Source organism: Chironomus tepperi, unplaced genomic scaffold (genome assembly GCF_022539635.2).
Source record: "Chironomus tepperi strain 1889 unplaced genomic scaffold, CSIRO-AGI_Ctep_v1 contig_422, whole genome shotgun sequence".
Taxonomy (NCBI): Eukaryota; Metazoa; Arthropoda; class Insecta; order Diptera; family Chironomidae; genus Chironomus; species Chironomus tepperi.
Genome location: NW_027226544.1, coordinates 396,541 through 408,188, shown reverse-complemented (window position 1 = coordinate 408,188; position 11,648 = coordinate 396,541). Strand labels below are relative to the sequence as shown.

Below are 11,648 nucleotides of genomic sequence, written 5' to 3'. Positions count from 1 at the left end.
TTTTCACACTGAATTAATTTTTTTCATTCTTCTTTTAGTAACTTTTTATTATTTCCTTGATAAAATCAAGATATTTATCAACACGTGTAAATACTTCTGGTTCATTTACCGTCTCACAGCTCTCTAAACCTTTACTAACAACACCAACAATTTTCTTTTCACCCCGTCGATAAATTATCAATCCTTGTCCACTATCACCTTGACAGCTTGATGCTCCAATGCCTTTTCCGCATAAGCACATTGATGAATATTCAGTATAGTTATTTAAAAATAAATTTTGGCATTCCCGGAGTGGTATAATCTCATAGTATGCATAATTAGCGAAATTTGCGGTTGGACCGGCTGTTAGGATTAAAAAAAAAAGAATTTATTATAGTCTACATCATCATGTAGCTTTTAAAAAGAACTTTTTTTTATTTTTACAGTCTCCAAACTTTCCATAGCCCGCAATAATGCCTCGAAAACCAATGTATTCACTCTCTGAGTCATAAATCGTCGGCAGCGCAATAATTTCAAATGCTATAGCAAAATAAACATCGTTTTGCATTAATTATAGTATTTTTTTATTAATCTATTAATACTCACTATTATTTAGACTGGCTAACGATCGTCTTAATTTCAATAAAGCTATATCGTTGATAATCTCATTATCATAATCAAACTCCGGATGAATAAAAACATTTTTCACACGAACAATATGGTCCAAATCGTTTGTCACATTTCCTAAATATATGATTATTCACGTTTAGCAGGTGGACAATATAATCCTCTAAATGTTTAACTAATCAACATGACGTAAAAAATCATAAATGATATCACGATATTAGCAGACAACGAATTCTGTTTTGGATACTTTTAAATTCTATCAACTTAATTGTTATTAAAATTGAAATTTTGCAGAGAAATGCCGACTTGTTGTGATCATTTTAGACCGGTTTGATGCTTCGTCTTTTTTTGCTAATTAAGAAGTGAACTGAATCAATAATGAAGTTGGAGATTATCAGAATAACTTTAAAAGTTCTTAGGAAATGATATTAAATTTGAAGGAAACATAATTTTGGCGCCAAAATATTGTTAAAATTCAATTCTGTTTCGTTTAAGATTCTTAAAGTCAATAAAATGTTGCATTTAGTGCGCTTTAGTCTCTTTGAGTAGCGATATAAATATTTTGTGCAGATAACAAGTCTTCTTATGGATCTAAACAAATTTATTTTTCACAAAAGGTCAATAACCAGAATTGTTGAAAATAAATATTATGTTAAGAGTTGTAGACTGACTAACATCAAGTGAGATAAGTTAAGTTATGAATTTAAACATTTAAGAAGATGGATTTAGCACTTAGTTTCTATGATGAATAGCTGAATTTATCAAAAGTTTCTATTTTTGACAAAATTAGGGTGACTGCAGATTGAGTATTGTGTAGACCAAGTGGAATCAAATGATATCAACAGTTACTTGATGACTAATAGATGCGCCCGGTTTCTATATTCTTCCTAGTTCATTAGAAATTCAAATCTAATTCAATGTTTATCAGAATTTTGTTTTTTAGTAACTTGTCATGTTTGGTATCAATAGTAACCCGATCGGCACATATTGAAATGTAGCCACTACGGCGACGAGTCGGTCGTATACTTAAATCAAAAACAAACGGATTTGCCAAGTGGCAGCCACTAGCTAAGTAGCTAATTTGATCTTTCCCACAATACGAAATTCATGATCTAAGAATGCATTGTGCGTCCGTTTTGGGCTTCGCCAAAATTTTGCGATGCATTTTTTTAAGGCACAAGAAAGAAGTTCTAAGAAGATGACTCATCGACGCTAACAGCTGAATAATTTTCACTACAAAAGCATTTTCCAATAAATCACAAAAATCGCATCTGCTAATGAAGTTGATATTACTTAAACATTTATTTATTCATACCTATAAACACATCAATCACATCAAATCCATAAACACAATGTGCACTTGTGATAATCCAATAATAATCAACGATACTTCCCGAGCACGAATATCCTTTTAGCGTTTTACTATTTTCACGAGCAAAAATTTTCACCGTATGTAGTTGCATATTTGCACGATAATCACTATATGTTCGGTATGTATTAACATTATCATCTGTCGAACCATTTGTTATTTTAAAAATTGCGTAATTTGAGTGAAAAATGTTTAAAAATATTAATAAAAAATTTAACACTATTATATTATTCATCGTTAATCGTTGATCGCTCAACAATAACTGAGAGTGAGAATTCTCAATTCAGATGTTTTTAAAAGCTCCAAGAACACCAAACGCATTGATAACAAACAAGAGAAGATGTATATGATGAAAATGTATTTATTATAAATACAACGTGTGTTCTCTCTCGCAGAACAAACGGCACAAGAAGGCACAAAAATAAAATAATAATATCGAAGAAGATTACCTCAAACTTGACACACTGATGATGTCACGAGCACGAGCCATAGAATCTGTATAGACATCTAAATGTATATATGATAATGATGAAAGTTTTATTCAACTCAACATCAACTTGTTATGATGATACTCAACTCATTTCATGTTAATCTGTTAGTTATATCTTCATTTTTAAGATGATTCTCCATTCGCTCTATGACTTGTCGTTGAATATTCATAGTCTAATTCTATCTAATTTATTTACTTCTTGTGTCATACTTAATTTAATCTGTTGCAAACATCGAAGGATGTTTTTTTTGTTTAATGGCCAATAAGGTGCTTGTGGTAGTATTGAGAATTTTTTAGTTCTAACACAAATTCAAATATAATTAAGTTGAAGATCTAGAGATTAATCGTTTCGTTGAACTATCCAGTTTTTTTATAAATAAATGGTGAGAAATTTTAAATGTTGATTTTTTTTTAAGTTTAGTTAATTTTTATAAAGCAATCCGTTAAATTTGAAAAACACGTGGCTTTAGGAATTGAATGTTGTAAGTTCTTAAAGTGATAAGTCAATGAACAAGTTCAAAAAATTACGAAAGGAATCATATAACCTCACTTTTACCGTTCAAATCCCTTGCAAATCCCATTTCATCTCTTACGTTTTATCGAGGATAATTCAGAGGTCGAGTTCTGCGATATTGGTATGGCCGGACACCCTATTGAAGTTCTGACAATTATTTGAGCCAAACAATTGGAATGATGTAGTGATACACCTAACATGGTAAAGTGGTACAGTCCGATATCCGACTTGCTTGCATTACAGTACCTATATAGATCTCTCAAGAGCCGATTTAAGCTTCGGTCGGCATTGACAGAGATATGGGCTCTATAATCAACTCAAATAATGTCACAATCAATACCCCAGAAAGACAGCATTTTCAAGATGATAGCTTTCACCTCATCCTGAATACCCGCAACGATCTTCGCTCACCCTTGCCTGTAACCCATCATATCCTGGATCAACCATCAAACCTGACCTAACTCAACAATTAATAGCATCAAATTTATTCTTTTTCTAAAGGCTAAAATCTGTAAATTTAACAAAAATTTACATATCAAGGAAGAAGAAATGAATAATTATCAAATACAAAGGTTCAGAATTAGCCAAAATTTACGTGCAAAATCTCATGCTGAACTCTTTCATCATACCAAAAACTGGTAGAAAAAAATCCCAGAAGATTAGTGCAATCTTAATTTAAAATTCAAGTATGCAAAATATATTCTTTTGGTCATAAAAATGTTAAGAAGGAATTTGATTCTCAGTTGTTGTAATGGCATGTCTCTCTAATGCAGTAAGCTAGGTCATTCACTACATAAATAAACGTCAGATCAAGAATATCATTTTGTGATTCAATATTGTCAATATTTTGAATGTTATTCAATACGACACACACGACTACTTAGTCAGTTCTTTTTTTATTGACATTATGAAGAGAATTCTTTGAATATTTTGAGAATATTTGAGTGTGATGAGTAATAAAGATAAAAAAGAAATTTGGATGCATGAAGAGTTGATGGTTGGTGTGAATTATATTTGAGTTGATTACTCGTTTTTTCAAGATTATTGTCCGATTTGTCATGTTGGACACTCTGTTAGACATTCAAAAAATATACAAGATTAACTTAAGAAACAATGTATCTTGAGGTTGAAGACAGCGGTTTCGTAATAAGATCACTTAAACGACATTCAAGGGGTTCTTGCTTCGAGTCCAATTGGGTAAATTACCTTTTTTCAAGATCTTTTTTTAGAATTCAACTTGTTGCAGATTTAGAAAGCAAAACAAATCTCGCAGTAGTTATTTCCCTCTGTGGAGTAATCGACAAGCGAGTTAGGTCGAATATGCTGTGATACTTCGAAGGCAGTCGGATCAAATTCTGACATTTTCAATTTTTTGGAAACTTCTGGAATTAAATCGTCGACTGCTTAATGAAGGAGAACAGCACGAAGTTAGAGATTTGGATAACGTTCGATCAAAAGCGGAAAGCAGAGCTTGAAATCGACTTGGAATTTGTACAGAAAATTCGATTTCATACAAAATCCGAGTCGACTTCAAGTTCTGCTGTAGAAAATTATACCAGAAATTGCAACATGATTACTTTACGAATAGAATATTGTTAAACCAGAACTCTCGATCAACTCGGGAGGTATAAACAAGAGCCTAAATTTATTCGAAACCTAGATTTGAGAATTGTATTTTTGACCCACCAAACCAACAGTTCTAGTCTGAACTATGAGTATATTTAAAAATGATTCCGGGTCATTCGACCGATCCCGTCTCAAAAACTCATAATCCAACTCAACAATTTTGATAAGTGAACCAAAAAAGACCCTATTACATCTGAATTGTCTATGTAATACACAAATTTACATCCCTTAAACATTAGGACGATTCTTTGGATGAGTTTTTCGGATTTTTCACTGAAGAATCGTTTTTTACAATTTTTTTCCACAGAACTACTTAATTTTATTTGCTAGGATTGTTCGTTAGCATAAAAACTATTATATTTAGTTGATTAGAGGACCTTTGAATCCCTATTAATTAAATTATTCACGTTTTTAAGCAAATATCTCGGTTTCACAAAATGGAATTTTCATCCGAAGAATTCGATTTTAAGGAAATTGGTGTAGAATATGCTTGAAAACCAAAACAAATATTAAAATATACATATTTTTCTATCAACTGATGTATTAAACAGTCTAAGAAAGTTGTTAATTAAAGCAGAAATTCGATTCTTTGTTGAAAAAAAGTGAAACCGAGAAATTTTTGAGCTTTTTTTTCCTAATCCAAGACGAAAAATACCAAATGAAATTTTCAAAAAACCTAATTTTTCGTCTTTATTTAGCATTTTAATGTCAAATAACTGCTAATTTAGTAAGAATTAATGTTAAAAAACAGTTTAGAGTTCATTTAAACTATTAAAACATAACATTAGCATGGATTTTTATGAAATCATTTTTTCGTACTAAAATTTAAATAACCTCGGATTGTAAAAGCTCTTTTTCAAAAATTCAACTCATTTAAAGAATCGTCCATTAAATTATCCTTCAATGTACCACAAACTTCAAATATAAGCATTCTCTTCATTCAACCAATACCAATTCTCTTAAATTGCCACCTTTTCCTCATTTTCTAAACCGCAAATTTTCCGCATTATCTTCTATTCTATATCTACATATTGATTGGATTCTAAACAATAATAATAATGAATACCCACAAGGAATGAAACAAATGAATTGATTCATTCACTTTAATTGTTTTAATTAACTTTAGCAAATAACTTTTCCATTAAATTGATAAGGGTAATAATCTAGAGCAATAAGGTGAATGAGAAATGGAAAATTTTTCCCATCAAAAGGAGACATTTTCTTTAGAATTCAACTAATTGAGTAGGGATGAATAAAGAGGCACTTGAGTTATTTGTTTCTGTTTTATGAATTATAAATATTTATTTTTGAGGATATTGCATTTCTCGGTCTTCATGCTGAAGGGCATTTTCTCAACATTTCCTTATTGCCTCTGTTAGCATTGCTCTCTCTAGTGAGGTACGTTAATGGAAATTTTTTTGAAATTTTATTAAATTAATTTGAGGATGAAAATGTAGATTGAGAATGGAGATGTAGGAGAATGTTTTGAGGGTTTGTCTAATTGGCATATAATGATTCAGGAGCTGAATATTACATTCATTCCTTTGAGTAGAAAATTTGACTCAAAACCGTACACAACGTACGACTACTGTTACTATGACTTCAATCACCCATAGTGTAGGTCTTTTGTTCAAAAATCGTATACAACCCACGAACTTTTTTTAACGAATGCCACATACCTCAATTTTATCTTGAATTTCTTGAAGACGTGCCACATACTTAATTCTCACAACGAAGCCCCATATCCACTTGACATTAAATCTTCAATTTTCAGTACTCTTTTTCTTTATTCTTAATAAATTTCATATGAATTATCATCCCAAAAAAAATATTTGCGTATAAATGTGCAGCAACCTTAGACAATCATCTCTAATTCACGAGCATAAGTGATTGCCATTTCAGCTAATTCAACAGATGGAATTGGTTCCTTTACTTTGGGTCCTTCTTGGCTAATAAAGTGATAAAGTCCATCACCTCCGAGAGTCCAATTGCGTTTCTTTGCAAAACTATTGATGTCGTCCTTAGATGATAAATTAAGACGCTTGCCGGCCTCCTGGATTGATACTTTCTCATATGCTCGTTCAAGACAGGCTCCAATTTCATTTCGTACGGTATCAAGAAGAATATCGATGAAGAGATTGAAGCAATCAGCTGGTGAGTCATCCTTTGCCTTGAATAATTTATTGTATCTACCTTCCATTAAGCATTGTTCCAATGACAATGGATGTTTGATGAACTTATTTGACTGGATTATCTCGCATGGAAGTAATTCAAGTTCAGTATGGAATTCAGCAACACGATTTTGCGATAGCAAATAAAGGAGATTTAATCCAAGCAATTTATACTTGTTTGGTGATTCTGGGATCATGTTTTTGTAGTCATAATAATAGCATTTTAATTGAGAAATGTATCTCTCGAATGACTGGATATTTTTAACCATCACACTATGTTCAGCACCGATTTCTAATGTATCTCGGGCAACAATCAATTCCTGTTGAGATGCTTGCGAGTCTGTTGTCGGCATATAAGAGATTTGAATGAGACTTATCTGAAAATAAGTGAAATTTTTATTTCTAAACAAATGAATTTTTTGTTCAATTTCTTACTTTTAGTTGTTCCAACAAAGTTCCGCATTTTTTCAAGTCACGAGCAGACTTTCCGAACTCTGTTTTGAGCTCTTTAAACAATTGGTTAACATTTCCTAAGGTAGCCATTCTATTTAATGGATAATTTAATAAAACTTTAATGAAATATTTTCTCGGATGATTTTTCTTATTTTTGCAAATCACGATTTGTACGGTTTGAATTCTACAAAAGTCGTTGGAATATTTTGTAAAAATAATTATCCTGATATTTTTGATTTTTAGAGATTTTATGAGTTATATCCTCTCTGAGTTGAATATTCATGTTTTATAATGCATTTTAAAATCCTGAAAATTAGCAATTTAAACAAATAATGTTTTTGTTTTAACGGTTTTGTAAAATTCAAATCAATTTAACTTTGCTAACGCATTTTTCTCAAAATTTCATCAATATTTCCAAACAAAACTTTCCCAAAAAATCTTATTTACTGTAGTTAAATCATCAATTTAAGTACCTAATCAGTTGAATTCTTCAATGAACTACAACAAATTGCTCTCAAACATAAAATAAGACAAGCAGGTAAGGAGAACGACAATATTTGAATTTTCCCGCATAAAAAAGAGAAAGTCGCGTTAGAAATGGCGGTAACAGAAGCTACGCTTTAAAGCGACGCGTTAAAATTTTAACAAGCCATTTAGATTTCATCATAATATTTTGCTTAATTTACTAGTTATCTTATGATTTAATCTTACTGAAAGACATAAAATAATTAAAGAAAGATAATTTGCTACCAAAAGAAGTGAATATTAGTGAGAAAACTTGAAAAAATTGTAAGAAAAAGTTTTTTTTGAAATTTTTTTAATGTTTACATTCTAAAGAAGTTAAAATTTAATTCAAGCTTTGATGATAGTTAAGAATGGGACGCGTAGCGAAGAAGGCACCTGAAACACCGAAAGCTGTCGAGGATTCTCCAGCACAAACAGTCACGCAAACAAGAGCAAAAAGAACGCCAAAGCCAAATCCAAAATATGCAAATGATTCCGTTGTTTTGCCACCAAAAATTGAATCATCAGAATCGAATGGATCAACAGACATTGAAGATAAACTTCCCGAGACAAAGATTGTAAAATCAACAAGAAAGACAATACATAAAATTGAAGAATCTGTAGGTAAAGTGAAAGGAATCACAAAAGCCAAGTCAACAACCGTTGTTGTTAAGAAACAGAAAATTGAGTTTGATGACGATGAAAAGACAAAAGATGCTGATGAAGTTCCAATTGCTGAATCGCCCACACCAATGCGATCAACAAGATCCGGAAAGTCGGATGATAAGAGTGAAATCAAAGTAGGCGAAGAGTCGGTTGCTATAATTGATGTATCAAGCATTATTGCTAAAAATATCCCAGCAAAGCAGGAGTCACCAAAAGGTAGAGCTGCTGGTAGAAAACGACAAGCACAAGAAGTTGTTGAAATTAAGGATGAATCGCCGAAAAAGAAAAAGGAAGAAGATAAACCATCAATAATTACAGCCAGAAAATCATATATGCCAATGAAAAAGGATGATGAGGACATAAAAGAGGAAGAGGAATCACCTGAAATTATTGAAAGTAAAGATATCATAACAGAAAAGAAGGAAATTGATGTAAAAACGCCAATAAGTACAATGAAAACACGTCGCAATGCAACCACACCACTATCAGCGGAACCAGTTGAAAAGAAGACAAAAATTGATGACATTAAGTCTGAAGTCATAACAAAGCCAACAATTGAGCCGAAAAAACTTCCAATTATGCGAAAAGAGCAAATAACAAAAGTCTCACCTGTAACTTTACCGACATCAAAGACAATTAATAATGTTGTTGACTCAGCAATTGAACCAAAACCAGCACCACGTCTTCTCAACTCAATGATTACACCGAAAAGTGCTAAATTCTCACCAAATGTAAAGCTTGCTGGAGATGGAAGTAACAAAAAAGTTTTTTCAATTGACATGTCTGATGATTCATTAGTTGAGAAAAAGGCAATAACTGTTGCATCGCCAGTAAAAAATCCGCCATCAGCTGTTAAGGAGAATATTGCAATTGTACCTAAAACACAGCCATCTGTTTTGCTTAAGAATAAACTTGAATCGGAATTAAATCGAATGAAAGCATCAGCGAATCTTATAAAACGTCAAATGCTCACAACTCCAGCATCACGTCAATCACATGCAAATCAAAATGCTGGTATAACAAATGTTACGCCTAGCGGTGCTCGTCGTATAACAAAATTTGAATCATGGTATGTAATTGATGTAAAGAATAATGACACAATGACACCATTTAAGCATCATTCATCGACATATCCACTTGTAAGAATTGCTAATAAATTAAAAGAATTACAATTGCCATCAGCAAAATGGGACTATAAAGTGACGCTGCAAAGGAAGCAAAATAATAATAATGACGAGGATGAGGAAGTTTATACTGGTGACGTACATGATAAGGCAATAGAAGCTGAAAAGCATAATTTTGAGCCGAATTCAATATTATTTAAGAGAAGTTCAAGGGAAAGTAATAAAATTTTAGTCGATCGATCGCTTATGCTTAAAAATAAAATTTATACAGTAACAATGAATGGTAAGCAATGTCATCTTGTTGGCGCACCCGACGATATAAAATCCCTTGAAGATCTTGAGATATTATTAAAAATAGTTGATAGTTGTAATAATACACATTCATGCATAGAGACAGCTTCCTAGAAACATTTTATTTAACTTTTTTTTTTTTGGTATGCATATATAAATAATATTATTATAATTTTTTGCAGTAACTACAATTTTTATCATTTTTAAAATCATATTTTACAAAAAAACTGCAAATTATATCAACAAAATAATCATTTTGGTTAAATTCAAATTTATATGAAAAATAACTTAAATTTATAAGTTTAAAAATTTTTAATTTTACTACTTTTTTCTTGCTTGAACTTTAAATTCTCCTCTTTTTTTTCATTTCTTCTCTTTCCTTTTGAGTCTAGTTGGAATTTTTAATTATTAAATTTTTCACATCGTTAAGAAGAGAAAGAAATTCTATAATGTAGAAAATATATATTAATTAAGTTATAATATGCAGATAAATGCACACAAAATGCGATGACTCGGTTAAATTTCTAATTATTCTTATCTTATCTTTAATCCTTTTTCGATTCATAATCGTCGCTCATTTTTTTCCCAACTCAATTTCAAGATCCTTATATAAAAAATTTATAATGTAAAATAAATCATGTTTGAAATAAAAGAAATTTTATGAAATTTTAAGGAATAAATGTTCTTAAAGTTTTTAATCACGGTTTAACGGTTTTGTAAAATTTGAAAAAAATTATCGGCTGTTAAAGAAAATTCTAAAATTTTAACGGTTTTATAAAATTTAAAAATTATCGATTGTTGTAAATAATGTTAAGATTTTAACGGTTGTGTAAAATTCTAAATTTTTAACCGTTTTGTAAAATTCGAAGACTAAACGACTGTTGTAATGTAAAAATTATTAAGATTTTAACGGTTTTGTAAAATTCAAAAATTCAACGACTGATGTAAAAAATTACAAAAATTTAACGGTTTTGTAAAATTCGAAGACTAAACGACTGTTGTAAAAATATAAAAATTATAACGGTTTTGTAAAATGCAGAAGTTCAACGACTTTTGTAAAATCCAAAATTTTAACGAATTTTGTAGAAATTCAAAATTTCAACGATTTTGTAGAATTTAAACTGTCAATAAGTGTGATAAAATTCAAATTCTAACGGATTTCCAACAACCAGCAACATTTATAAAGTAAGTAATCCACAAATAATTACTTTCATGCCTCAAAACATTCTCATTAATATCCAATATTTCTTTTTTCTTTCTTTCTCAAAAGCAGCTGGATCTCACAAAGCACATGCAACTTTAAAAAAAATGTAAGCATCTAGATGAATAATGTATATGAATGATTTATTAAAAATATTCAATATGATGATAATATATTCAAGAAATTGATTGAAGATGAGACAAAAGACGGAATACAGGCACGATTCAATAAGAGTTGGGTAAAGCGATTCGAATGCAATTTTTATGAATCGAGAACTGCTTGACTTTACATTCTGCTTTGTTTCACTCAACATGATCAATATTTAAGTTTTCAATCTGAATTTATTTCATGCTTTTGAAGTTTTAATGAGAATTCTACTGGAACTTTATATTAATACTTTTTTTTTTCTTCTTATTTGCTTTTAATTACAGATTCCTTTCATGTGCAAATGGTGAAAGTCACATGCTGAAGCATATTTCATCAACGTTTTTGAATAATTTATTATTCTGTAGAAGGAAAATTAATTATAGGATTTATTGTTGACATAATGAATGTTGCACAAGATGTAATCAAATGTAGATGTGGATATAAATAACTAGATCAAGTTTTGTAAGCACGCGGATCAATATGCAT

General features: G+C 30.6%; 3 protein-coding genes across 3 annotated transcripts; 1 reads left to right on the top strand and 2 right to left on the bottom strand.

Annotated features, from left to right (window-relative positions):
* Positions 1–13: 13 nt before the first annotated feature.
* LOC139097443 (trypsin-1-like) lies at positions 14–2,380 on the bottom strand. Its single transcript, XM_070649271.1, has 4 exons — positions 1,922–2,380; positions 586–723; positions 424–519; positions 14–342 (listed from the first exon to the last, which is right to left on the bottom strand). Exons 1-4 carry the CDS (start codon positions 2,208–2,210, stop codon positions 35–37), a joined length of 831 nt encoding a protein of 276 aa, XP_070505372.1. The 5' UTR covers positions 2,211–2,380; the 3' UTR covers positions 14–34.
* A 3,987-nt stretch (positions 2,381–6,367) lies between these two features.
* Positions 6,368–7,393, bottom strand: Rpn12 (regulatory particle non-ATPase 12). The gene is made up of 2 exons (XM_070649262.1): positions 7,212–7,393; positions 6,368–7,153 (listed from the first exon to the last, which is right to left on the bottom strand). The coding sequence occupies exons 1-2, from the start codon at positions 7,317–7,319 to the stop codon at positions 6,461–6,463; spliced, it is 801 nt and encodes a 266-aa protein (XP_070505363.1). The 5' UTR covers positions 7,320–7,393; the 3' UTR covers positions 6,368–6,460.
* Positions 7,394–7,860: 467 nt separating this feature from the next.
* Positions 7,861–10,221, top strand: LOC139097424 (enolase-phosphatase E1-like). Its single transcript, XM_070649249.1, has 2 exons — positions 7,861–8,018; positions 8,087–10,221. The coding sequence occupies exon 2, from the start codon at positions 8,105–8,107 to the stop codon at positions 9,926–9,928; it is 1,824 nt and encodes a 607-aa protein (XP_070505350.1). The 5' UTR covers positions 7,861–8,018; positions 8,087–8,104; the 3' UTR covers positions 9,929–10,221.
* The last annotated feature ends 1,427 nt before the right edge of the window (positions 10,222–11,648 follow it).